This window comes from Strix uralensis, chromosome 3, assembly GCF_047716275.1.
Source record: "Strix uralensis isolate ZFMK-TIS-50842 chromosome 3, bStrUra1, whole genome shotgun sequence".
Lineage (NCBI taxonomy): Eukaryota > Metazoa > Chordata > Aves > Strigiformes > Strigidae > Strix > Strix uralensis.
In genome coordinates, this window is record NC_133974.1 from 118,199,672 (window position 1) to 118,227,623 (window position 27,952).

At 45.4% G+C, this 27,952-nt stretch overlaps 1 protein-coding gene across 3 annotated transcripts in view; it reads left to right on the forward strand.

Moving 5' to 3' along the window:
* The window catches only part of ACSS1 (acyl-CoA synthetase short chain family member 1), a 38,473-nt gene extending 10,601 nt beyond the window's left edge, over nt 1–27,872 (forward strand). Inside the window, exons 3-14 of one of the 3 annotated variants that reach the window (XM_074864180.1) lie at nt 4,265–4,503; nt 5,913–6,088; nt 8,753–8,905; nt 10,638–10,785; nt 11,083–11,220; nt 11,796–11,888; nt 16,356–16,468; nt 17,333–17,459; nt 19,140–19,267; nt 20,808–20,871; nt 21,427–21,545; nt 23,344–27,872. In XM_074864180.1, coding sequence (XP_074720281.1) covers nt 4,265–4,503; nt 5,913–6,088; nt 8,753–8,905; nt 10,638–10,785; nt 11,083–11,220; nt 11,796–11,888; nt 16,356–16,468; nt 17,333–17,459; nt 19,140–19,267; nt 20,808–20,871; nt 21,427–21,545; nt 23,344–23,517 — 1,672 coding nt within the window. In that variant the 3' untranslated portion in view covers nt 23,518–27,872. The remainder of the gene's footprint in view (nt 1–4,264; nt 4,504–5,912; nt 6,089–8,752; nt 8,906–10,637; nt 10,786–11,082; nt 11,221–11,795; nt 11,889–16,355; nt 16,469–17,332; nt 17,460–19,139; nt 19,268–20,807; nt 20,872–21,426; nt 21,546–23,343) is intronic. The other 2 variants (XM_074864181.1, XM_074864182.1) reach the window with 2 other exon arrangements.
* The last annotated feature ends 80 nt before the right edge of the window (nt 27,873–27,952 follow it).

The window sequence follows — 27,952 nt, forward strand, 5'->3', positions numbered from 1 at the left end:
TGCAAACTCAGTACAAAGCCTGTGGCATGCTGCTTGCCACAGCAGTACTGTGTTACAGGGCTGCAGGGAAACAACAGGAGCAGACTGCTCTGTCCATGAAAGCATGTGGTTTTCCAGCAGGTTGTGACATGAAACAGCTGTGTGAAGGGCTTGCTCCAAAGCTGACGAAAATCAGTGGGTTGCGGGTCAGGAAAGCAAACCCAAGAGCAGCTCTGCAATGGGGTAGTCATTGTGAACATGGAGGGGGGGATTTATGTGCAACTCAGCCTGTCCCTGCTCACATTTCCTGCTGGCACAGGGGGAGAGCTGGCTCTCCGCAGAGCTCTTGTGCATGGTGTGCCTCTCAGTGTGTCACCTGCAGCGTGAGCAGATATGCCACTGGAGTAAGACAATGCTTCCCTCTGGTTTTGGAGGCGGGGTTGGGATGGGTAAATTCATGTGAAATCCATGTTCAGCAGCTATCTACCCTCACACCTGCAGTAAAAGGAATGGGTTGGGCTTGTCTGCATTTTCAGTTGAAAGATAACATTTTCCAAAATCAAGTCCAGAATCTCCTTCATATGTCATAATTTTTCACCTTCCCTGACTATGTTCATTAATGTGCCTACCATCTCCCTGGCTTGCTTTGTTTTAAAAGCACGTACTCTATATACTGCTCTTCCTCCTGTGCAAACAGTCTCGCCTCCTGGGTCCAACTGGTTGCTGCTTCCCTGTTTTTCAGCTCCACCCTGATACTTTAATCACTGGAGTGGCGTTCTGCTGCCTGGTTTGCTCTCTTATTTGCTCTCAGCTCTTATGATCTGCTTTTGCAGAGGATCTGCAGACTGTTGCGCCATGAACTGACTTTGCAGTTTATCAGCTGTCTCTGTCCAGAGGGGCTGGGTGCTTCCTTCCGTTGCGGCACATTTCCTTCTGCAGTGGCTCTGCTGAAATCCTCCTGTTGTCTGTCCAGCTTGCGCACAGGGAGCCGGGCACCCTGGGCCTGTCTGTGTGCTTTGTGGCTTCATCCATCTCCGTTGGTTGTCCTGCCTGCCTCTGCTGAGCATAGTGCCCTGCTCTGCACCGTCTGCTTGGGTGGCTGCACTGAAATCCTCTGGAGTGCTGGCAGGCGGCAGCGCTGCGAGCATCCCTTGGGATTTTGCCTTTCTTCCTGTTCTTGTGGTTTGCAGAAGCAGTGCACATCTGCTCTGAGCCTCTGGCCACCTTCTCTCCTTCACTGTCAACATAGGGCAATGTGGCAACAAGGGTGGAGCAGTGCTGGGCTTGAGGCCAGAATTGCTTTTGGCTCTTCTAACCTTGTGTGATGGAGGGACTGCAATGCCAAGCTTGGCAGCAGTAGTAGGTGGAGAGAGTGATGGCCATGGTTTCCCTCTATTCAGTTTGGTTAGGTCTGTCCCACCCGGTTCAGCGGAGCAGCGACCCTGCAGGGTGCTCGTTCCACCCTGAGACGTGTTTAGGTTAAGTACTGGAAATGTGTAACCTGCTGGCATGTACTAATTGCCTACCTGTTAGATAGCAAAACATGTGTGAAAGGATGAGGAAGCCAAAGGAAGGATTCCTGACACAGCATTTCTGCCAACTCCCGTTCTTGAACTGGAGGGGAAGCCTGAGTTGCAGCTACAGGAGCCAGAAGACACACCTGATGCTCAGGGATTTGTGGATTTCTTTGTTGGAGCTCTTGGCTTCATCTTCTCTTTGTCTTTGTGTCTGTTCCCCCATGTGCTGCACAGCCAGGGGACCTCCAAGGCCTTCCTATCTCTGCCTTCTTTCAGGGCACAAAGGAAAAGGCAAAGCAAATAGATCTGGGCTGAAGACTTGGTCTTTATTGTCTATCAGCTTGCTCACACACTCTTATTAAGCAAATGTTAAATTGGGGTTAATCATAAAAAAACAATGAGAGCTTCTGCCATCACAGTCATTGAGTCCTGAATAAGCAAGCAAACCATGGAGTTGCTTAGAAGGGGTGGCCTAGCCAGAGCTCTTCTGACATTTCTGTTCAGGAGAAAGCTCTGAAAGCACTTGGGTGTTTTCCATTGCAGATAAGTGGATTTGTTTTGCTTTCTCACAGCTGCCTCTCTGGGCCTTGTTTCATTTCCTGTGCTCTGCAGTTGAGCAGCTTAGTTTTGTTTTGGCTCTTTAATATTAATCCACGTTGAGATTTTTCTCTCGGTGTCAGATGAATTCTAGGCCAGAGAATGTGGCATTTCAGGACAAGGCACAAAAAGAAATATTGGGTGGGAATTCAGTAATGCGTGGTGTCGCTCAGTTCATTAACTTAGTAAAAGTAAGCAAAATAATACATCTAACAGACTGTGCACTTATGTAGATAGCAGGAACGTGCATGGTCATGAAGCACTTTGGAAGAGGTATTGAATGTTGTGCTTTAGAGTTTAGGCTGATCTCTAGCTGTAAGGGATTAGGAGGAAATTCAGTCTGAAGTAAAGCCACTCTGTATCTGCTTTCTGCAGGGTTGTGGTCTCTCTGTGGTGGCAGCCCCTGCCAACTATGAAAGAGCAGGCACTGAGCATGCCTGGCCACCTTTCTGAGTTCCTGTGCTTCGGGAGTGGTCTATTTACTTTGTGCTACAGGAATAGTCTTAAAATAAATAACAAAAAGTGCTGTGGCTGGGATTCAAGGCTCACTTTCCTTATCTTCCAAAAGGTGTCAGGGAAGTGGTATCCCGTCAGCCATCCCTGTATGTCTTCATACTTTCTCTACAGCTGTGTTGCTTCACTGCCCTCACAGTGCAGATGGAGTTTTATCCTAAAGAAGTAAGATGCCAAGTTATTCTCAGCCTATGGTTTTGTTATGACATTTCCAAAATGGAGCACTTGGGCTTTGCCTATTTCTAACTTGCATTGGTTTAAAAAAAAGAAACAATTTTTGATGGACCAGAAACAGTGTTTCATTTTATTTGCAGCTTAGCCACCAGCTGAAAACTGGTTTTGTTTGTTTGTTTTTTCACAGCTATGGCCAGTTCTGGGAGATAAGGCTACATTGGTAGATTCATGTGTTACAGCTTACTATTGAATGCAGACCCCCAAATTTCATTTGCATGTTAACAGTTTCTGGAGTCCCTGGTGGCATAGCTGACAGACCCCCAAGGATTCACAGGTGACAGGTTGAAGATGAGTGTGCTAGGAGCAGAAGAAACCTCTCCTCTGGGCCTCAATAGCAAGTTCCTGAACCCAGAGGACAAGTTTAATTTCTGGTGGACTCTGTGAGTCTTCTCTTCTGAGCTAATGACAGACACCAGTAAGGGGTGCTTTACTGCCCCTCGTGAGGGTCACCTCATTCCTTGGTGTAAGACCACTCCTCACCTGGCACAGTTTTCTGTATTCCACTGCAGGCAGGCAGAGCTATTCAGTTCATGACAGCATCTTGGTCCCAGGCATGCCTGCAACCATGTTGTCTCCCATGCAGGCATCAGAATAAGTGTACATCCAGGTCCTTGCCCACAAACTGTTTTTCTGTTCCTTTGAGAAACGTTTCTGCTATTAAACCAGCATGTCGCAGCAGCGAGCCCTGTGAAAAGAGCCTTTGTGCCTGTTCTCGGTGTTCCCGAGTTTTTCTATGCAAGAGTGGCTGAGGTTTTACTCGGAGCAGTGTCTCTGTTCTGTGAGGCTGTTGAGCTCTGCGGCATGGCAGGGTGAAGTGACAACAGGAATTTGGGCTGTGGGTGATCCAGCTTTGATGAGAGTCATGTAAAATCTGCCACTCACACAAGTGTCTCAGGACTTCTCCTTTTCTTTCTTATGCATGCAAATGCATTGTTTATCCTTGCAATTTAAAGAGAAGCTACTAGTTGTGAAGTGCTTCCAGAAGTTCCCTCCCAGTGCTGGGAGTCTTTGGACAACACTGCCATTTTATCTTGTGTTTATTGCACATGTGTTCCCAGCAGCTTCTGACTGAGCCTCACAGGTAAAAGAAAGCCATCAAGGATGGCTAAAATGGACACCGACTTCTGGAGTCAGCAGGACAGCCACTGGCTTGCTGGTTCCTCTATCCGCACCAGAACCCAGCAGCTCTGGGCAGCACCTGCAGCTCTCGCTCGCTTGTCCTTCTGCAGCAAGTGTGTCTCTCTGCCCCCCTTTTCTCTCCCCAATGGCAAGAGCAGCCTGGCTCTCACCACACCCCAGGCTACCCTTCTTTAAGATGCAAAAGCTGGCATGTCCTATACTGCTGAGATGACAGGGTACAGAGGTGATTGCGATACCTCACTTGGTTCAAGTTCATCCTTTTTTTGCTCCCCCATGTAAAACAGGTTGCGTGGTCCCATGACAACGTTGTTTCTCTGCCACAGGGAACTTCTGGATATGACTTGCCGTCTTGCCAACACCCTGAAGAAATATGGGATACAGAAGGGGGACAGAGTGGCCATCTATATGTCTGTGTCTCCCTTGTCTGTGGCAGCCATGCTGGCTTGTGCCAGGATTGGTGCTGTTCACACTGTGGTCTTCGCTGGATTCAGCGCGGAGTCCTTAGCTGGGAGGATCATGGACTGTAAGTAGATGCAGACCAGGGAACAAACCGCTCAGGACAGCGCTCCAAGACATATCCCAGTTCTGTGTTTTCTTGGCAGAAAGAGAAAAGGTTCATTCTCAGCTGGCAGGACAGTTCACACTCCTTTTGAAAGTACTGTGAAGAGCCTTTTCCTTAGTGGTAGATGCAGTATCCTCTGACCTTAAAATACTTTATAAATTGCTTAACATTCAGTCTGTGCTGGGTTGCTGCCAGGCAGCAGTGAAGCTGGAGGGAAACCCAGAGTTTAGGAATGGGGCCCGATTTGTTCTTGCACAGTATAATTGCAGTGTTCCTTTGATACTCCTGCACAGTGCTAATTCTGCAGTCTTGATTGTGATACTGTGATTTATGTATAGCATTGGAAGTGTTGGCAGCCTGCCCTCAGTCTGTTAGCTGTTGTTTCAACAGAGCTGTTTGTAGCCCAAAGCACTTGTAGTGTGATTAGGTAAAAAGTAATGCTAAAAATACCAGCAGAAGAACAAGATAGCAAGTGGCTCATGTCCTAGCAGTCACATCAGTTCCTTTATGACTAGTGTGAGGGAATAAGTCTTACAGCAATTTTCATGCTTTTTTTTCTGTTTTAGTGGAGTTAATCTATAGAGAGCAGGTACATGTTTTAGTTATCACTCACTTTTGGCCATTTGTGTGGAGGTGATGGGCTAAAGAGCCATTTCTCTGCAGCCACATCTCTGTAATAATGTAGTGTGATACAACTTGAAGTGCTCTGCCAGAGTGCTGCTGTGTGCTGTGGCTTCCAAGAGATTTTCTCTCAAGGTATGGGTAAGTCTTCCCTCAAGGTACGTGCCGCCGCGGAGAGAGGATGAGAGAGGGGCAAAGGTGCTTATTCACTAAGGTTGTAGGAAGTCTTGCACTGGTTTCAGTGCCTGAGCTGTTAGACTAAAGCAGCAATATTCACTATAACACAGGTAACTGGGAAGAAACTGTTATTCATGTCAGCTTTGATAGGCAGTAATGGAGACATTTAAATTGCAGTGAGTGATACTTAGGCTAGATATTGGGCAAGACTTTCTCACGTTCATGATAGGCACTGGGGTGGACTGGTAGGGAGAGGGTAGAATAGCTGCCATTGGGGTGTTTTAGGAAGATTGGACTGACAGCTGACAGAAATGGTTTAGCTGGAGTGGACCCTGCCTTGGGGTGGTGGAGATGGACTAGATAACCTATGGAGGTTCTAGCTACCACTAAGCTCTGTGGGTATCAGGTTTTAAAGTGTTTTTTGTCAGTAACACTGACAGTTTTTGATTGATAGAAGTTCTGAGTATTTGTCACACATGTCCTATACATCATCCCCAAAAGTAATGAGAGTAGTGTGCATATACTAGCCTGGAAGACAGGTTGGTATGTCTGCTAATTCGTTCTCTTTTTAGCTGGATGCAAAGCAGTTATCACCTACAACCAGGGAGTCAGGGGAGGCCGAATCACAGAGCTGAAGACAACTGTGGATGAAGCTGTGAAAAACTGTCCAAGCATCAAACATGTCTTTGTGGCTCAGAGGACAGATAACAAAGTCCAGATGCATGACCATGATATTCCCCTTGAGAAGGTATGTTGGTGTTGGTAAACCTTGCCTGTTTTCCCTGATGTTTCTTGAAGTATGTGATGTTTACTGTGCTGGGGGAGAGAAATATGGTGCAGTAATAAATGTAGGGACCAGCTAACAGAGACACCTTTGTTCAGAACACGTGTGAGAGTCTCACTGAATGTGTAGATGATGCACTCTGGTATTTGGCTTTGGTCTTTGATCTGCTACTGTAGACTACACTGGGCATCAGGAGCCAGGGAAGACCAGGAAGTCTCCATATTTTTCTTGCGTATGTGTGCTGAGCTAAAAGCCTGTGAAGCAGGTGCTGCACTGCAGCTTGGCACTCTAGTGTAGCAGCAGACCTGCCAGTGATGACTGGCCTTTATGCTGCCGCTGGAGCAGGTTTTCAGTGTGTACTGCTCTTCCTGTGCTGCCCCAGTACTCTGGTGGACTACTGGATACAGCTGCGTTGCAGTGAGAGCATCTGTATGTCCCTGCAGTCACCTAGCTCTGCAGATGCCCACTGGCACTCTGGATAACTCCTTTTAAGTCTGAGAGTTGGCTAGATGATCTTTCTCTCCATCTGTACCTTTTGGACCTGAGTTCTGCAGATGAAAAGGAGATGCCCCTTACGGCCTTGATCTTCATCCTCAAATGGATTGCATTTACAGTCTGCTAGGATTGGGAGTTGAAGCAGTTCAATATATATCTGATTCATCTCAGCATGGGCAAGCAGTATGCTGCCATTTTAGTAGTCTTGCAAACAGTGCTGAGCTTTAAGGAATGTTTCCTGAGACCTGGAGTGCACTGATACAATTGCTGTTGTTGTTTTACTGCGTTCAGACACTGTGTTATGGTTTGTGATATGCACTCTCAAACTGGACATTGTTGAAAGGCAATGCAGAAATAATCAAGTTCCTGGAGAGGACAGTATTGTGATTACCCCATGATGGGAGGACAGCGATGACTTGGGAATATGTAGAATCTGTGCTTCCTGGGGAGGAAAACAGCAGTTGTTTTAATGTGTTTAGCTGGTATACAGGGGACTGCAGCCTGATGCAGAAGTAGTTTTATCAGTTTGCTGGCAGCAGCCAACAGAAACTGTTCATCGTAATAATGCCTGGAAATCACCTGACTGCAGCCAAGATAGTCACTCAGGAGTCCCTGTGCTGGTCACATGAGATAGGAGCAACTACTAGGGTAGATTAAACAGAGAAGGCAGGTTTTAGTTCGAAACTGTGTTACTCCTTCTTACTCCACAAAGCACATTCTGATGATTTTCCTTAGTCTGCAAACAGCCTGAGGCACTTTGGTGATCCAAGAGCTGAGGTCAGCCCATTGTCAGTTGTAGGGTCTGAAACATAACAAGAATTAAACCATTAGTGCTGTTAACTCTGTCATTACTGATCTTTATGGCAGTTGTGCTTTCTAGCTCTCGTGCAATGGATTGTTGCAAAATTTAAGTTCATGTTATAATTGAGCATATGAGAACTCCATCTCAGTTTCTAAGACTGTCAAGTCAGCCTGAATTGACAGTGCTGAAATGTTACAATAAGTACCCAAGATGAGCAGGAGTGCTGTAACTCAGAGGATAAGAATTATACCTGACTCTATCAACTCTTCATATTTTATTAAGCTTGTTTGTCAGACACTTTTAAACAACTGGACCTGCCATTGGTAGTGTTCACTTGTAAATACAGCGTGTTTACAGTGTATACTTTTAAAAAGGCAGTACCTAGAAATTCCAAAGAGCTGCCTAATCACCCTTGCAGGAATCATTATTCATCTAGGATAGTACAGAGCTTGAGAGAAGCAAGCCAGCTGTGCTTTTTTTTACAGCCATATGTTGCGCATCTGGAACAGACAGTGATTATTGCAAGTTTGTACATGGATAAGAAAAATGTTCAACCTTGTCCTGAAAAATCTACAGTCTGGGCAGACAAGCCCTCTGCTGCTGCAAGGTTCAGTGACCACAAGCATCTCTTTCAAAGCACATTATTTCCCCTTCCTCTCCTGGACTGGGCACACAAGCTGGAGCAAAAGTTTGCTCTGGCCTAGTAGGACATTGCATCCTTTCCTCCTGTGGTTCTGACTGTAGGGATGAGGAGCAGATCTCACCCACCTGGCCAAACAGTGGAGTACGAGGAGAGTGATAGAGGCAGGAGAGTAAAGCACTCTCCTTCTCATAGGTAGAAGCAATTAGAATTTGGGATTAAATGGACAGGACAGTCATCCACTACTGGGGCCAGAGAAGGGAGATGAATGCACAATTTAACTGTAGTTAAAGTTTTAAAGGGAAAAGGAAAGTCCTAAACAGTATCCAGTCAGCCTTGCTGCTGCTATCAAGTGTGGTTCATGTTTGCAGTCACACTTCAGTTTTCTACTGGCAGCTTGCAAAGGCTTGAAAGGTAAGCTATGACCTACCATTTTTTTCCTGAAATGTTATTTTCTCTGGCCAATTCCCCTTGACTTAGGCGCCTAGCAGAGGTATTAGTGGAAAGCCCAGGTGCTATGCATCCCCAGGAACATTTTCCACTAGGTGAGCACATACAACCTATCCATGGACGTTTGTGAGGGGGCAAGAGCAATAGTGTCTCTGGACACTGCTGACATGCTTACAAATGGAATATTGGTTGGCTCCATATAGCTAAAGTCTTTCTGTTATTACCACCTTTTTTTCCTTAGGAGATGGCCAAGGCAGCTTCTGTATGCCCTCCAGAGATCATGGAGAGCGAAGACATGCTTTTCATGCTGTATACCTCGGGCAGCACTGGGAAACCCAAAGGAATCGTTCACACCCAGGCTGGATACCTGCTGTATGCTTCTCTCACGCACAAGGTAACTTCAGGTGCATCCTCTGGAAAGGGTTCATTTACCTTCCAACAGTACTAATGAGAGGGACTTGAACTGGTGAGGGATGCTATATTCTGTGTTCGCTGCCCAACTGGCTTACTGGGTGTGAACAAATTGAGAAATGAGAACGTGTAATTAATCTTCAGGATTTGTTCCTGCAGAATGTAATATTATGCAAACCAGAGCCTAGAGTTATGAAAGGAAGGAAACTGCAGTGCTGCTGCTTTTGCATTTAAAATGTGCTAGTGTTGCAGGCCAGAATTTGTGGACATGAAAGTGATGCAGCTGAGTTGATTCTAGTAAATATCTTACTGACATTGGTAATGTGGATATTACTGTAGTATTTTGTAGTGGGATGCTGGCCTTTTTTCCAGAGAGGGTCTGGACTCTTAAAACAACCTCTTTGCATAGCACTTGTCTGAAGATCAAAAATTACTTTCATGATCTGTGGTAGCACTTCTGCGCTGCTCTTTATGTGATCTAGGCTAAATATTTTAACCCTCTTTCTCATGGAAAAAAAAAAAACAAGTCAAGGCACTGCTGCTTGAAGCTTCATGTCTGAGCTCTGCATATGAAAAGGTAACAGTGAAATGTGGAGAGGACTGTGGTGAAAGATCTCTCTTTGGCTTTAGTTGTATCACACTGTAATCACACACAATTCAGGAAGAGGTTTTCTTTCTTTAGGCTGACATAGTTGAATTTTTAGAAGATTTGAATGTGCAAGTGTCAGATTTCTCTGCATGAAGGTATTTGTTACGTCAGCTTTTCTAAGTGACAGCATCACCTCCAAGGCATCTCTTTCTTTCTTAGTCCATAAGGTAGATCCTGCACCCTGGTGCAGACATGCAGGGAGGCACTGTATGCAGCTGCAGTCCCTTTAGAGGTACTTCAGAGCCTGAGAGGGAAAGGCACTTGCAAAAGTAAGGTGAGAGTTGGCTCTCCTAGGTAGAGGGATCAGCTGACCTGTGTGGCCTTTGTGGTCTTTGCACACTCACGTGTAACATTCTTGTCACATGCTAATGGGGTTTTTTTTTTGGTTCTGATCCACTTGCTTTCACTTAAAACATAAAGCTGACTGCCTTATGAGTCAGGACTGCTTCACCATGCAGTAGAGGAGTTAGATTTACAGTGAGAAGCATTTTCCATAACCAAGACAAGATAATGACTTCTCCAGGATTTTTATCTTGAATTTTATGAGCAGGGAGAGGGTAGCATCTGGAAAGCAGTACACTGACAGAGAAGCTGAGCAGCTAAGAACATTTCTCAGAAAATGTCTCATGAGCACTTACCAGTTTCTCCAGCTTTCTCACGGAAACCTAGAGATATTGGTGAGGGGTCTGAGCCTCTGAGGCCTGCAGCTTCAGTGCAGTTCAGGGTCAGCTCTCCCACGTGGACTGTCTGGAGTAGGCAACCTTAGGTATCCGGGGCTCTGGGCTTTGATTGTAGCTTTGTTGCTCCAATCTGAGCAGCTCCTGGTCCAGCCATGCTCCCTGTATGGTTGCAAAAGCAGTCAGGAGCCTGGAAACCCTGATACTGGTCCCTCTGATTTGCTTCCTCACCTTGGGCTGGCCTCTGTGCCTGCTGTGTCCTACATGCCTGGCTCCACTTGCCCTGTGCGGTCTCTTGCTCCCACTTGGACGTCCAGCCCAGCACCTTATCTTTAAGTTCTTTGCACTTGCGAACAGAAAGTCAGCTGGCCTTACATTTATCTTTGCAGTATGTATTTGACTACCAGCAAGGCGATGTTTTTGGCTGTGTGGCTGACATTGGCTGGATCACGGGACATAGCTATGTTGTGTATGGACCACTCTGCAATGGAGCCACCTCTGTCCTGTTTGAAAGCACTCCAGTATACCCTGACCCAGGTGAGGAAGTGGTGGGCAAAGGTTTGGCTAGATATGGCAGCGTGACAAAGGAGACTTAGAAATCTGTCCAGTGTGACCTGCGGGCTCAGGGGTGGTAAGCTCCATTTCTTTGGAACATGTGTCTGTGACATTCAGGAACATCTGTGCATCCAGGGTGAAAAAAAAAAAAGTTGCCATTGGTTTTGCTCTGTACTCACAGTAGTCACAGCTTTAGCTTTGGCTGTTAACCTTCCTGGTGAGCATTTGCAGTGGTATGTTGGTGCTAGACAGATAAAAAGCCTGTTTGTGATTTTGCAGGTCGTTACTGGGAAGTGGTACAAAGGTTGAAAATTAATCAGTTTTATGGAGCACCTACAGCTATACGCTTGCTGCTGAATTATGGAGAAGAGTGGGTGAAGAAATACGACAGATCTTCCTTGAAGACCTTGGGATCAGGTAAGGGCCATTCATCTGAAAAAGACAAGGGGGTTCTAGCTGGTGAAATGAAGGTACCAGAGGAGCTTGGCTGACCAGATGGGATGTGGTTAAAAACAGATAATAAAGCAGGCTTCCTGTCTGGCTTTTCAGATATTTTCTCAGCAGAAAGAGAAATAAACTGAAGTTGGGGCTAACGAACCTTAGTGTGCTTGCCCATTTCCTAGCTTATTTTGCAGGATCACATTCTTTGCTAAAAAGATTTATCCAATGGTAAATGACATCACTTTGAATTTTGCTGGCATAGATGACCCAAGCAGCATTTTCCTGTGTTATTTAGGATTCTAGAGGTTCTTATACATTACCTGCATTGATTAGTTACCTTCAGTGATATTTGTTGCTTGCCTTTTGGTCTTTCTGGAAAAAGTCAGTCCTCAGTTAAATGAGTGCCTTGCAGTCCTTTGCACATCTCAGCAAAAATGCTGTAAGCATTCTGCTTAAAGATCATGCATTCAGCATGTTGTGCACCAAAAGGGAGAATGAACTGCCTGCAACTCCCTGAGCCTCAGGCTGCTTCCTGTCTTATTTTGGTCTAGTGGGAGAGCCCATCAACAACGAAGCGTGGCAATGGTTCTACCATGTGGTGGGAGAAGGGCGCTGCACCCTTGTGGACACATGGTGGCAGACAGGTAAAAGGGGTCCTCGGGGAGTGTGGGGGGGGCCCTGACCATGTACAGGGTGCTGGTGGGTAGAGAAAGATTAATACATTTCAATTTGATCCAACGAGTCTGTCAAAAAAACCCTCCTGGCATTTGGATCAGCTTTTGAAAGTCACTGGGGAGTTTCAGCACATAATAGTAACGTAACAGCATATGAAAGCAATAGCAATGTTGGTTTTTTTCTTTTCCCCTCTAAATGTTCTTTGATATTTTGCATGCCAGAAAATCTCATTTGGTTCTACAAACAGGAGGCAGAGATTGAATTTTTGGGCAAAACTGGGAGTAGGCAGCTTGAATTGGAAACCTCATTTTCAGTTATTTATCCAACTGTACTGACCTTGATATGGTCTTACTGTGAAAAGGTGTTTATAGCACCATATAGCCACAATGTGTACTCAAGTGTGCTTTGTTTCCCTTCCTGGGAACAGTCAGAGGAGGATGGAAAACTAAGCTGTGTAGCCAAAGGGACCTAGTGCAACTGCTCCATCGGATTGGAAGGGAGTGAGTGGAGCTTGCTGGCTGTGCATTGGCTGGGTAGGGGACAGTGGCTATCACCCAGCAGGGCTGCCTGGGAGCAGCTTCTCCCAGGAGTGAAGTAGTATGCTGTAGTTGCTTTGGCCCTGGACCTTTGATGCCTCAAAAAGGAGTGCACTTCTGTTTTGACAACATGCTTGGCCCAGCTGTGTACATCAGTTAAGGCTTGTTTTCCATTTACAACCTGCTGGACAGAGCTGACTCTCAAATCCCTATCCAGTTGGAGCAGAGCTGGTCCCTGCCTCCTGCCCTCCCTGACCAGCGGCGGAGAGAGGCCACAGTGCTGCACTGTGGCTGGGGCTGTGCTGCCTGCTGGGGCCCTGTGCTTGAAGGGGTTCTGCAGCTCCTTCCTGGCTCCTTCCTCAGCACCTGGTCCTCTCTTCTGGGCACCCACATTCCAGAGCTGCTAAAGGTATCTTGCTATATGTCCATCTCAAGTTGTGAACCACAGTTTGTCATGGAGCCATGGACTTAAAGGATGCAGCACAGCTGCTGGCATTCTGCCTCTGCTGAAAAAAAGCCATCCCTACTCTTAAATTTCCCGCTGCCACGGGGCAGAATATTCATTCCCTTTTCAGTCAAGCTGCTCCTGATTTTATCCTTATTCCTGCTAGCAGGCTCTCTCTTCAGGATCCCTGTCGCCCATTTCAATGTGATGAATTAGTTTCTGGCACACAACCAAGTTCTATTTAATCCAGACCAGACTTGCAGACTCTTTTTATTTTCAGATTTGAAATAAAACAACCTCAGAATTCAGAGCAGCCATGTTAAATACTATCTACTTGAACTACTGATCTCTTAAACCATCTGAGTTCTCACATGCTGAGCAGAGGGAAAGCTGACTGACTGGGTGCTATATGCCTTCCTCCTCACTGCTCTGAAATAAAACACCGTGGAGAAGCAGTTGATTATTGTACAGTGGCAGAATTGAGAAGAATCTTTTTTTTGCTCTAACATTTTTTGTTTGTTTATCTTCAATTAACTGGTGCATGCAGTGGCTTCTATTTCCTCTGAAGTACAGGGTTGAATCTTATATTTCTCCAGGGTTTTTGGAGCAACAACTGTCAGGTTGGACAGTCTGTAAGTGCAGAGTGCTTGATCTTACTTTGAACCAGGCATAGTTTTGCAGGTAAATAGTTACCAGCTCCTGAAAACATAATATAATGATAAATATTCATGAAATTGATTTTGTTAGAAAGTAGAATCAGTCTTTCTCCGCAGTTGATACTTCCAATAAAGAGGAAGCCAAATTAATCTTGGAAACATTATATACACCATTTGAATGTAAAGGCAGTGTGGAAAGAGATCATAAAAACAGTTTGATGCTGGATGTGGTCCTGCAGTGTCACCTCTCATATACAATTTCAATGTAGCTTGTTAATTGTGCTATAGTATGCAGTGTCCTCTACGGTATGTTGCTCTCTGAAGTAGCAACGTGTTGCCAGCTAATAAAGCCTGGTAGGCATAAAGGTTAGCAAATGGTGATTTAAGAATACACTTGAAAGTCTTTGCATGAGCAAAGGAGTGAGATAGCAATTACAAGAAGCAATTTGAGTAGTGTGGTATGTGCAGATGAGAGAGATGAAAAATTCTTGTGACTCTTACTGTTAGGTAGTGCTGTGCTGTGATTGGCAGTAATAGAATCAAAGCTGTGTTTGAGTTTCAGGTGTAGCTCTTCACAGTGCAGAAGAGATACTAGGTATTTTTACTTTTGTTGTTACTTTTCTAAAAAAAGTACAGCTGTTGTACACAGCTGTGAACAAAAGCTGGTTTTGAAAGACATCTCTGAATAGGCCCTGGAAGCTTTTGGTTTTGGCATCATCTTACAGCCATGATGACTGGGCTGGTGCTTCTGAGATGGATTCCCCCCAAAGTAGTCAGGCCAATCTATCTGTGGTGGTGAAGACAATGGTGGCAGAGAGTACATGCTCCACCCTGCTGCCAGAAGTGATTTACCCTAGGCGGAGGGAAGCCTGTTTCGATGCATCACCCTCGTTGCTCAGACTCTGCTGTCCTTGCTTAAAGTCTGGGTGGATTTGCACTGAGGTGACAGCATGGGCACAGGTAACATGGAAGCATGGTTTTTCTTCTGCCAGCTCTGCCTCTAAAGAGTTGGACTTCATAAAGGCAGGGTAGAGCCTAGAAGCCTTGCTAGCTGTCATCTGTCAGTGGCTAAAATTAGTACTTTTAAACCGGTTTAAAATAGGTCTTTACCGTGAAAATAATTTTTAAAGCATCCTTGCCACCAGGCATCTCCCTCTGAAATGTGACTTTACTGCATTATGTGCAGCTGGTTGCAGGATTTGTAGGATGTGGCAAAACCCATGTTGAAACACAGCTTGCAGTGCTCTATTCAGAATGAGTACTGGCTTGGGAAGAGCAACCATCAGTTTAATCAGGTTCCCTGCTCTGATGCAGATTTTGTTTGTGCAGAGAACAGCAGGTGTCTGGGATGCTTTTTTCTTTTTCTGAAAAAATTCAAGATGACCCTTGCAAAATAAACAGAAACATGTGAAGTGGGTGCATGCTCATCAATGAAATCTGAAATGATTTCATGTGTAAGCCGCATGTGAAATTATTTTCTGCAGGTCTGAAGCTTAAGGTTCTGCAAAGAGACCCTTCCTCATAGCTATGTCAGGGCAGGTGGATGTAAATTCAAGGTTAAATTCAGCCTTTCCAACCCCTGGTTTCAGTTTTCACAACCTCAGCAAAGCCAGTAGAGGAATTCACTCTCAAAGTGGCAGAACATACCTTTATTTATAGACTGTATTTTTAAAAGCCTAATTCTCCTTTGTTTTTGTTTCTCTTGTGTTTCTGAATTAATTTTAGAATAGAAAAGATCTGATTAAGTTTGGAATCTGATTTAATGTTCATCCCAGCAGGAATGAAAAGGGATGATTAAATGGTTCAATTTTTAATAGAAGATAAGCTCAACCTGCCTGTAAGGGGTGGGTTTTGTAATAATAGTAATTCAGACTCCTGAAGTGCTTTTCACGCTAACCTTAGACAGCTGTAAAAACAGCACCAGGAGATAAATCCCCTGACATGCTTATACTTCTCCTGTAAAATCACTTCTGGGCTAGGAAGTGGGGCTGGTGAGTACTGCTCCCACCACCAGGCAGCCCTATTAGTGTGAGAAGGACCTGCAAGGGTGTCAGCATGTGTTAGACCTGCCTGTGTTGGTTGGTGGTTGATAGCTGGAGGAGTGGGTTTATCTGTGAACTGACTTAGGGCCAGGTGTAGGGAACAGAGCATGTGTGCTGAATCCATGGGGTCTTCACTGTGTCCGATTGATTTGCCACAGACAGGACTGTGGGAAGGCTGTCGAACACACATGCTGTGGCTGCTGGTGCAAAGCCAGCTGCTCTAGAACCATATACTGCCATCCTCTGAGCCTTTGAAGAGCTAAGCTGGATGCCAGTGATCCTGATGCTCTGGGGCATGGCAAGCTGCTCTTCCCCTGAGGAGGTTGCTTGGCCGCAGTCTGGTTTGTCACTGGTGTACACAGTGAGCAGTGATTTTTGCAGGCGGCACCGAATGAGGCACCATGCAAACAGGGAGTAGGAGTAGCTCTTGATCCGAGCTCACCTGTCTGCAGCTCTGCGCTCTCTACCTGCTGCAATGTCCTTTGTAGAGAGAACAGGCCTTGGTGGTGTCATCCTGGCTTGCCAGATGGTTTTTCTATGTTTAAGCCTTCCTTATATTCACAAAGAGCTCTTGGTTTACCAGGTCTGTGCTGCTTTCAGATATCTGTGCTGCTTGGTGTTGCATAATTCCTTCCCAGTGGCTTTTTCTTTCAAGGTAGCTTAGCTGTTCTCTTCTTTAACTAAGAAGAGCTGGCATTTGCTTTTGTCCAGGATTGGATGGGCCCCCCACATATTTTGTTTTTCATTATTCTTCCAGAAACTGGTGGCATCTGCATTGCCCCACGGCCTTCAGAGGAGAAAGCTGAGATCGTTCCGGCTATGGCTATGAGACCTTTCTTTGGGATTGTGCCCATGCTGATGGATGAGAATGTGAGTTGAGGCTGTTCTGGTGCCCAGAAGAGAAGATGATGTGTGTTTCTGCCTTAATCACCTTTCTAATGTCAGAGGAACAGGATCTGGAAGGATGTTTTTTCCTCCATTAAAATTGTAGAATAGATGAGCAATTTATATATTGAGCGTATCTCAAATGTCCATACAGATTGCCAACTGGGCATTGCAAGCTGCCTGCAAATCTCTAGAGGAGTGTTTGCACTTTCAGCACCACTTTTATGGTCTTACACTGCTTCTGATTAAGAGCTGCTGCCTCGATTTATGAGAAGTCAGAAGTCACACAGCTCCTGAGAACCAGGGAGCTGAACAGTTGGAGCAGAACATGCAACATCTAGTGTCATGGCAAGACTGGAGCGGCCAATGGGACTGGTGGGGTTTTCCAAGGGAAATGCAAGGCATGAGGCCCTGAGAAAACTGGTGCTGGCCAGTAAAGCTGTGTGGAGCAATCCCCATCTGCGCTCCAGTGCTCTGTTAAACAGTAAAGCATGTAATCTCCTTCGCATACAGTTTGGTAAGGGAATGTGCCAGTTAACAAAAGTGGAAGGCAGGGGTTCAGGCATTTCACTGCTAGCCTCATCCCAGGCATCCTTTGGCTGCTTGGCACATTTTTGCTGTCATCTTTGATGGCATTTCCCTCCAGAGAATCACAGGACTCACTTTGCTTTTAGTCTTTTCTGCTGTGCTGCTGTCCTCAAGGGGTGAGGAAGGCAAGATACAGACAGTAGCTTCATGAATGGGCTCATTTTCTCCACCTGTGGCCCTCCACTGGTGATCAATGACACAGAAGCCCTTACTGTTTCTATTTTGTTCACCTGATCATCCTTCCTGTGCTTAAACCTGCAGGGAAAGGTTGTAGAGGGCAACGATGTGTCCGGTGCACTCTGCATTGCCCAGCCATGGCCTGGCATGGCAAGAACAATCTATGGAGATCAGCAGCGATTTGTTGATGCCTATTTCAAAGCCTACCCAGGTAAGGAAAGTGCCAAGGGAAGGCAGTTTGCACTGCAGTATAAGCACACTGAATATTTTCAGCAGCACTTCGTGATATTTCTGTACCAGCAAGATTTTGGTTACTTGGGGTTGTGTGTCACGTGTTACAAGCATGCACTAATGGCCTTAGTGTTGACCTTTCTATCTGTCAAAAGGGAATGTATTTTCTAGAACATTTTAATGCCCAAATTTTAAAGTCCAAAACCCTTTTCTTTGGGGCCATTTGTGTCTCACTTGGAAATAGGCATATTTGATGGGAAAGTACCTCTTGCATCACTGAATCTCACCCCTGCTGTCACATGCTTTGTTACATCCTTCCTTTTTAAAATACGAACAAGTTGTATCTGGCAAGTAATTAGAAGTGGCAGGGAAACATTTTTTGTAGGACATTGGACAAGACCACTGTCTTCGCTCAGGGAGTGAAGGCACTGAAAGGGATTTGTAAGCTACAAGGTAGACAAAAATTAGAGAGACAATCCTGCAAATTGTACAAACCGGGTTCAAAAATAAGAACGGGAAACTGGTAGAAGAAATTGTATGAGCCCATAGTCCCTTATTACTCACTGCATATTTGCATCTGAAATCTTGTTGATATTTAGTTGATAGTCATTTAATTGATTTGAAAGGGCAGGAGGCATGACTGAAAGTCCATAAATTGGCCAATAATGTGTCTTGGCAAGAACCACCTTCAGATTTCACAGTGCTAGCTGCCTGCTGCTGCTCAGAAGTGCCACAGGAACAATTCAGATGTGGACATGGCTTTGATGAAGAGCCAACTTCAAGAGCCAACAGTGATCTTAGTGACACTGAAGTTTTCTGGAACCACTGGGTCTTTTTCAGCTTTCATCAAATGTTTTAGACCCTCCAAACACCATGCTTGTCGTGGGTTGTTTTTTTTTTTTTCCAGCCAATCTGATAACAGTGTTTCTGCCATGCTCATTCTGGAGAGGGGCTGTTATCTGGGATCTGAATCTTGTTAGTCAAGAGGGAAAATGGCTTTTCATTCGTTCCAGTGTAAGTGATTAAAAAAAATTGGCAGTGTTCCCATGTACAAAATGTAGTAGAACTGCTCCCTTTCGGCTGAACAGTTGTAGTTTTCTGTGAGCGCTGAGGTGTAGCTAGCAGCAGATCTGAATTTGACCAATAGCCTATGGCATGATGGCAAATAGCATTTGAAGTGGTTTTATTTTAGTGCTGTATGGACCAGGCCTGAGCACACAGTTGCTGTGCAGCTGTAGGTGTGTAAAGCCTAGGGAGATCAGAGAGGCCCCCTTGGTTTTGTAAATCCAACAAAGCATCACTGTGTTGTGTTGCTGAACTTGGTTTTACTACAGGGACATCTGCCCCTGATTGCTGCTGATTGCCTGCAATTATTTTGCCCATCTTGGCAGAGATCTGAGCTCCACTGTCTTGATGCTGCTCAGGTGCCTGCTAGGAGCCAGCACAGCCCAGGCACAGCAGATGAAGGTTGGGGATGGCAGGGGGAAGGGGGAAATGGTGTGTGGCAGGTCACGCAGCTGTAAGCTTATAAGGCCCTGCAAGCTGCCTGATCCACCCTACCCTAGTTGCTGTCCTAGAGCATCATCTGTTCTGCATCAGAGCCCAAAGCAATAGGCTGCTACACTTCCTGCTGCTGACCACCCACGTGTCTTTGCTGTAGGTTACTACTTCACAGGGGATGGTGCTTACAGGACCAAGAAAGGCTATTACCAGATAACGGGGCGCATGGATGATGTCATTAACATCAGTGGACACAGACTGGGGACAGCAGAGATAGAAGATGCAATGGTAAGTTCCAAGGTTGACAGGGCATACCTTTGGGTCAGGGTGGCCCTTTCAAAGAAGTTTTATGAATTTAAACAAGCACAGGGTCTCTTGCCTTCAAACCCCTGCCCCTGCATACACACAGCTTGATGCATAATGAATAGCAAATATGCAAAAGGAAACAGATCCCTTATTAAGGAGACAACAAATGGGCAAGTGAGAGAGGAGTCACACTGTGGGCAGTCCCTGCAGTTGAACTGTCAGAGCTGTTTCCTCTCAGTGACATTGTGCTGTTGCAGTTGCCATTTTGGATGCCAGTCGAGTCTCCGTAAGGAATTGTCTCTCCTGTTTGTTCCTTCCCTCGTGCTAACACCTAAGCTCTCCTTCAAATCTGTGGTTCTTGATCGTCCAAATGAGCTGAGTATGCCTGAGAATTCAGCAGTGTTAAATATGAAGCAACCTTGATTCATGTCAGCTGCACAGCTAGCCTGTCATTTTGAGAGAAAATAATACTAGCTCAGGCAATTGAAAACAAAACCTCCTCAGAGCATTTATCTTCAAAGCTTGACCTGAATATTTATTTCTATAACTGGGCCTTGCCTGAAAATGGCACTTAAATGTAATATTTGATAAACCTGAGCCGTGTTTGGATGGCATACAGGATCCTACTTTCTCCTCTGTGAGTACTCCTTTTGTCTGTGTGGATTTCTGATTGTAGATATAGGATCCAGTTCCTCTTCCACTCTATGTATGTGTATGCATGTGTATATGCAAATATATTTATATGCTTAGATTGCTCTGTGATGTTTTCTTTCATATTTTAATCTAATTTAAGATAGCATAATCCAGTCTTTGGTGTGGGATTCAGATATGTGATTTCTTCCGGTCTGTACACCCAAATTGTCGTCTTACTGCAGAAGAATGTTAAATCAAACTCTGAAGTGTGACAGAATAAACCACTGTTGTGTAGCATAACAATAAAAATATGCATTTGGCAAAACAACCCTTCCCCTCTTCTGGGAAAATGAAGAAGCCTGATTCTTTCTGCCTTCTGGTCTGCTTTGGGCACTTATAAATGCCAGTCTAATGTGGACTGTGATGTTGGCAGCTTCACTTTTGTTCTGCTGGCAACAGTTCCCTGTGGCACAGAGCAATGCAGGACTGATTTTGTTTGTGATTTAGTCATGGCCAGTCACCACTGGGGACCATAGCCATGTACACACGAGAGCACAGACAAAGAAAGAGAAAGGAGGTTTCCAGCTGGTGCAAATTCACCTGGGTGTGCAGCTGGGCTTAGCAGTGTATGTAAGAGTACTTATTTGTGTGTTTAAAAGCAGGGCCAATTCAGTGTGTAAATGCTACTCCTAGAGACATGGCCATGGCCACCAGCCGAGCATGCGGTAGGAAGGTGGCATCCAGCTTTCCTCTTGCACTTTCAGCAGGATCTACCAAGGGCAGGGTGAGATATGGCAAGGTGTTTTGTTCCTAGAGCAACTGGCACAAACTCTGCAGGGCTTGAAGCAGTTGTTAGGCTCTGTGTGTTTTTGTTTCATTTCTTGTGAAGGCTGATCACCCCGAGGTGCCTGAGACAGCTGTGATTGGGTATCCGCACAAGATCAAAGGAGAAGGTATGTGAAAAGCAGTGTCCTGACATGACACCTGCATACACTTTTGTTAATTTCTAACCTGGGCTGCATGCTAGGAGGTGCCGAGGGAATGGGAGGGCAGTTATCCTTACGTTGACTGCTGTTGTAGCCCCAAGAGGCAAAGACAGCCATGAAAAAAACTGTGTGTTCCTAAGCTGCATGCAGATATTAGTCCCTCAACTGTTTTCTGTGTGGCAGAGCTTCCTTTAAAAGGATTGTGCTCAGACATGTCCTTCGAACAGAATGGGAATAGCTGATTTGCGTTGGTCAGGTTTTGATCCCAATGACACTTTGGTAATTTATGTTGAGTTGTCACTGAGATCAGTCTGGTCCATAGATTTCAAGACAAGGCTGGGCCATTATTTGAAGGCTGGAGTCTGACTCCCTTTTGTGAACAGGATCAACGGTTTTCTTGGCAGTCCCTAGATTGCGCATAGGAATGATTTGAAACCTGCCTTGGCATTCGAATGAGCATCCCAGGTCTTGCCAGCCAGGATCTAATATGAGTTATGTGGCTTCTGCACATTTGTCTTCCAGGTGCCTTTGCTTTCATAGTACTAAAGGAGCAGACAGCTCATATAGACCGTGTCAAAGAAGAGCTCAAAACCATAGTGGCTTCCAAGATAGCAAAATATGCTGTGCCTGACCACATTCTGGTAAGTGGGAGACTGTAACTGGTACCAGGAGTGGGAATGGTCACACTGAGCAAGTGTCACCTTTCTACCTGTAGTGCTGACTGTTGTCCCTTTCTGACAGGACAAAGAAACAGAAAAACAGAACTAGCTGGAGGGATCCCTAGGTCAGGGAGGGAAGGTACAGTGGTCTGCATGTGCTCCTTCACCATGTCTGAGGATCAACAGTGACCCAGAGGGTGGCTGGGATATTACAGCTGTTCCAGCCTGCGGAACAGCTTCTCGGTGGGACTGTTACAGAGCATGTTTTAGAGCCACCCTGAGGCTGCTCCATTTGGACCAAGTGCCAAACAACCCTCTAAATAGGATGCACAGAGAGTGTTAAGAGCACCATGCTTGGTGAGAGCTCTCGCGGAGGTGAACCCTGGGCCCACCCTGTGCCTCAAAATGTGCTTGATGTCCCTGTCACCGTGTAGCAGCATTACTGCTCCACACAGCTCTGGCCCTCAGCTAATCCCTTGCTGAAGCAATGTAGTACTGCTCTCTATGACCCTGTGCAATGGATCAGATAAAACCCCACCAAATAGAGAAATACCACAATCTTCAGTGTCACTGAGAGGCAGAGTGACACTTTCCACTGCCCACCTATTTTGCATTGATAGTTAGCATCAACCCCACATTTCAAAGCACTGGCTGTTTGTTGCATAACTGACAGCCGTTCAGCCTGACCCTGGGAGCACTGATGAACTCCAGGCTCTGTTTCAAGCCTCCTTGCTTTTCAGCAGCTCCCTTTGTGTCTTTGGGGAGAGTGCACAAAGCTGCCCCCCAAGACCCACCTGCATCCATGCTTGGAGGCAGTGACCAGACCACTTCTTTGAGGGGCTCTGGTTTAGCCACATGCTTGGAAGGTGGACACCAAGACACAGGTTACAGAATACTAGAGGAGCAGGGAGCAAGGGTGGCTCATTCAACTTGGAACAGCCCAGGACATCCTCAGTGGATTAGAGCAGCTTCCAGAACTTGCAGGTTTGCAAAGAAACACCTCTGTTTCCCTGTGTTTGGGGGTATTCCTGCGGAGAAGTCCGACAACTGTTTCCTTGCATGCTTTGGAGTTTTGTAACCTACTGGCCTGATCATGTAGCAAAATGTGAGACCTGCTAGTATCTCTGTTCAGGGCCTGAGAACTCTTTACCAGGCTCAAGTTTATGCTAAAGCCTTTGAATCTGCTGCTAAGTCCTTTGCAGAAAGCGTAGCCAAGACATTTAACATTCTTCTGGTTATGAAGGAAGGTGTGTAGGCTGACAGATATGATCAGGCAAAGAGAAACATCAGCAGATAGCAGTTATCCCTTGAGTAGGAGATCCTGTAGCTGACGTGCAGTATTGTGCGCTTTATATTCCTTCCCTGTAAAGGGGAATATGTCTGTTCTGGTAATGTGTTGAGATCTGTGTCATCATCAGTGCCTAGGTTTTTGAGTGTAACTAGCTTTCTAGTTCAATAATTAACAGCTTATTCAGGACCTGATTCTCCGAAGAGCTGTGTGTCCTGCAGCACCCAGCCTGGACATACAGAACAATGAGTAAGTGGCGAACAAAGTCCACTTAAATAAGAATAAAATTTATAGCACAAGGAACTGATGTTAGTGATGCTCCTTCCCTTGGACATAAACTAGTGTGCTCAGTGGTCTAGTATTTTCCAGGAGCCTCAAAGAAGCTGTGGCCATGAGATGGTGTACCAGGCTTAGGACAGTTAAGCCAAATTTCCTTGTGGTTTCCAGCAGGACCCAGGTTCCATTATAGGTGTGTCTTTCCCTTCTCTGCAGGTGGTAAAACGTCTTCCTAAAACTCGATCAGGGAAGATCATGAGAAGGCTGCTGAGGAAAGTAGTCACTGAACAATCAAGTAACATGGGAGATGTCACCACACTTGATGATCCAAGTGTTGTCAAGGAGATTCTGGATGCTTACCAGAAGTACAAGGAGAAAAGTTCCTTATAACAGGCAGCTCTGGAATCTCTCTCCTCTGGAAACGTGGGAAGTCTCAGATAACCATGCAGACAACATAATTCTCTCTTGGTGTTTTTTTAAAGACTGTGTTCCCTTCTAGGGGGACAAGATTTTCCACTCGACAATGTATTTTGAGATGCACAGAGCTAGGAGCAATCTGCAGTTTTGCAGTCAGTGAGCTCCCTTTCATTGCTTTTAGGGCTGTTGTAGAGCAGCCGTTGGTGGTTTTCATTAGCTATGATGAAACTTAATACTAGCTGAAGCGAGATTTAGATGTTAATGTTTCTTATTTTAATGTTACTGTACAGGGAAATGTTTTTATACAATACTTTTGCTGGTTTAAAAGAAGCCCTGGAAGGTACTTCAATTTTTTCTTCGGTTTGGATATCTGAGTATTTCACTGCAACTGTGGTGCCTTTTCAGCAATGCTGGGTAGAATACCCAGTAGATGTTTCACATGTGTTATTAGGGAAATGAGAAGGATATGGCTACTCTGGTAATTCTTTCTTGTGTTTACCCAGTTGTTCTAATACCTCCTTTGGCTTTCCTCCTAAGGATTTGTTCCTTCCACTATATGTCCTGGGACTTGCCAGAGATGGTGAGCCTGTGTCCCTTCATGTCCCACCTAGGCAACCCAGTGCTGGCACTTCCAGCTGCAAAACTGAGCCATAGAGCCTACTGATGGACTTCTTACATGTCCTCAGTGCATTGCCAGTTGTGTAGGAGGGGTCTGGTCCCACAGGCTTTTATTCTGCCTTGAGAAACTGAGATCACCAACTGAGCTTTTAACGTAACTGTCCTCTTCCTCACTGGTGATGACAACTGGATCAATGTTGTCCATTGTGGTTCACTTCTGCATATTAGGAGTGGTGGTCTCCAACTGGTAGATTTTTGTTGCCAGTTGGTGATTTGTGTAGGTGTCTTGGTTTCTTGAAGTTGCTATGAAAAGGGATGATGTGTGCTTGCTGTCTGTCAGAGAAGCATTGGGAAACAAAATCCAGAAGTGCTCAAGAGGTCTGCAGCTGACAGATGTGCTGGAGGGTTTGTTATGACTTGCCGGGCTGTGTGACTTCTGACCAAGGAGTGCTTATTTTAGCCCACTCCCAAATGGCCTGTAATCTTGTTTGCTCCAACAAAGACAGGCACCCAGTTTGGAGGTAGGTTGTTTCTCCCTTCAGAAGTTATGACTTAACACTTATCGTTTCAAGTTGGGCCCTACCACGTCTGCCCCTTCTGTGTGCTGCTGTGCTGATTTTCCAAAGAGTTAAGTGCCAGGTGGGTACCCGCAAATTGCACAATCCACAAAGAAGGACGAAGTGCCTCTTAGATGCCTTCTGGAAAGCGACAATAGCATTCCAGACCAGCAACCTCAGAATATCAGGGAACAAGAGCCTTTCTCTTTCATATGCTTTCAAAATTGCAACTAATATATTCAGTGTTTTATTTCTGGACTTACTTTATCATGAACACATTTTGATTGAAATACTCCTTGTATTTGGGCTGTTCAGAAGAATTTGCTACTAGGTCTCCTGTCCTCTACTATGCCACTGAAGGTCATGGAAAGGCCTGTAGGTGCCAAATGCCTTTGAGACTTCTGCCACTGCTAAATTTGGTTTCAGTTGACTGAGGTGTTCAGAGTGGTTGGAGGGGCCACAGAGCATGCCAGGAAAGCATGGTAGAAGACTCCTCCCCTCTACCTGGGTGCAAAGACTCAAGGCATAAACTAGAGTGGCATGCACAGTGCTGATCCTGGGAGTGTGTGCCACAAGGGCTCGGGTAGAGCTGCTCCATCTTAACCTGCCTAAGCTGAGTGACTGCTAACCACCATTCCACAGCTGTAGCTGGGGTCACTCCATCAAGCCTTGCAGTCCTCCCTCTGTCTTTCTCAGATGACAGTCTGCTTAGTTTCACAGAGCTATATATTTTGGCCTGTCAAACCCCTGAGTAATTGGCAGAATTGCCAAATTTTGCCCTAGTTGTACAGGGGTGACTTACTGATGAATTTAACTGGAGCAGCACTGCCTTTTCCAGTGGGACTGTGCACTGGAAAGACAATCTCTCCACCTAACTGGAGGCAGGAAAGTCAGGAAGGAAATGGCTAGATGATCCTGTAGGACTGGGAGAGGAGCGGTGAGTTTTTTGGCTAGCAGAGATTCTGGTACCAAATGGGGAAGCAGGCTGCTTGCAGTATGATTTGTTCTCAAATGCTAGCTGTATTTGCTGTTTTGTTTTTTTTAAAAAAAAATATTTTAAATGTCTATAGGGACTGGGTAGTAGGGAATTAGGGAATATCATGGGAAATGTTGATGAAATGAAATTTCATCTCTATGAAAAATGAAAATTCAACTCTAGGGAATATCATGCTTTGTTAAAATTTCCATCCTTTCTGACTGCAATCCATTTTTGCTTAAGGTAAGTAGACACCCTATGGACTTTGTGGGAAGTTGAAGATCAGAAAATTAGATAGAGTTCATAGGGTGCTAATATTTTAGGAGACAGCTAGTACATATATCCTTTATTGTAATTGCAAAAAAAACCCCAAACTTCCTTAAGTGATTTTCAAGTGAGAAGGAGCCAGGAGTTAATGCTTTTTACAGGAAAAGTAGACTGCCTTGTTTAAACAAGTTGTCTCCACACAATCTGAAATACAGTGTGGAGGAAGAAAAATTACTTTTGAACAAGATTACACACTTTCTTTTTAGTCAGGAAAGCATTTCCTCTATTATGGTTATAGGATTTCCTTGTCCTGTTAACCTGAAATTTCCATGCTAAGGTGTGACCCAGTGGTCACAGACACATGGTGTAATTCATCTGAAGTGTCTCACGAAGACTAGCTATGTGAGGAGCAGTGCACTTTGGTACATCGAGACATTCATCATACAATTCCTCTGCTCAGGGAAAATGGGAGATAGGGTGTGTTCCCTCACCTGTATCCCTGTTGGCTCTACTTGGATGGGCTTAGGACCACGGCTGTCAGGGAGGTTACAGACTAATCAGGTAGCTGCAGCACCCCAGTAAATTCATAGCCATGCCAGCCATGGTGTGGACACACTGTAATTACAAACAAACCTCATACTGTGAACTTCTGAAGCCTTATGAGCACCTTTGCTAAAATGACGTCACCAGCATATGCAAGCTTAGAGTGCCACATGCCTGCCATCCGGTACCACAATGGCAGCTCTCTTCCTTGTGCGTTTCCACAGCTGAGCCGTGGTCCCTGGGATGTCCATCTGCTCAGAGGGCCCCACAGGGTTTTCAAAGAGAGCACGTGGTGCTGTTGTGCTTCCCATGTGGTTTTCTGCACTGGACACAGCTCCTGCTGGGCAGCCTCAGCCCCCACCTCATCTGGTAAAACTGCACTTCTTCAAGTATACCAGCATTAGCTCTTGGAGCTAAACCCTGTGCTCAGTTCATCTAATAGCACCCTGAGGCTGGCAGAAACAACTAGGCAGGCCTTGGAACTGGTACTTCTTAGAAAAAGGAGAATATTGTGCTTCAATGGGTAGGCTTCTCATAGAAAGCTTTGCCAAACATAAAATTTTCCAGACAGAGAAGTCTCCCTTTCTTCTTTTTCCCCATGATTTCTGTTAACTGCAGCGGTTGCATCTTCAGTGGAAGCCTGAGTCGAGCTTTGCATTTTCGTTATTCCCTGGATGTCATGAACATCAGCACTGGTGTGTGGTGACAGTGCTTTCTGCTTCACAGGCAGTAGTCTCACCCCACCCGAGGCTTGTGGTTCAGGAAGGGGTTCAGTCTGCAAAACCGGCACCGATGTCCTCAGTTCTTGAAATGCTGGGAAGGAAGTAGCTTGCAAAAGACCATGGGCCTCCAATCTCAAGAGCTGATCTTCACTACTCAGTGTAGGAGGTGATGATAAATGGAATACTTTACAGTGAGATAGTGGGACAAACAGGGGTAATTGCTTCCTTCAGAAAAGCAGAACCTTTGAATTCTTCTAAACCTTTGTGTGTCCATGACTAATGTGTGGGTTATTTGCCAGACTGCCTTTGTAGCTTCATTAAGAGATCCAGAGTCAATTCTACCTGTTGCAGTTTTTTGCAGAGGGCAAATGTGCTTGCTTTTTTTTTCCCCACTTGCTTTTGCCGGTGAGACCCAATCATGGTGCCCTTTCCCCCACTGCAGACATAGACCATGATTTTCTTAATTTTAGAAAGGGAAATTCTGTCTTCCTAGAGATGAAGTGTGTGTTGTACAGTCTAATGGTAAGCCTTTAATTTCATTCTGTTTTCTTATAATCATGCTTTAAATACATTTATTGTCCTTGACCAAAACCAGTTTCTTCAATGATCTCTGTATTCATATTTTCATTAAAGGAAATAACTTTCTCTGTGTGATAGGCTGGCTTTGCATCCTAAGTGTCTGGCCCTCCATCCCCTAAAGGTTCTGGGACTTCTTCAGTTCTTTG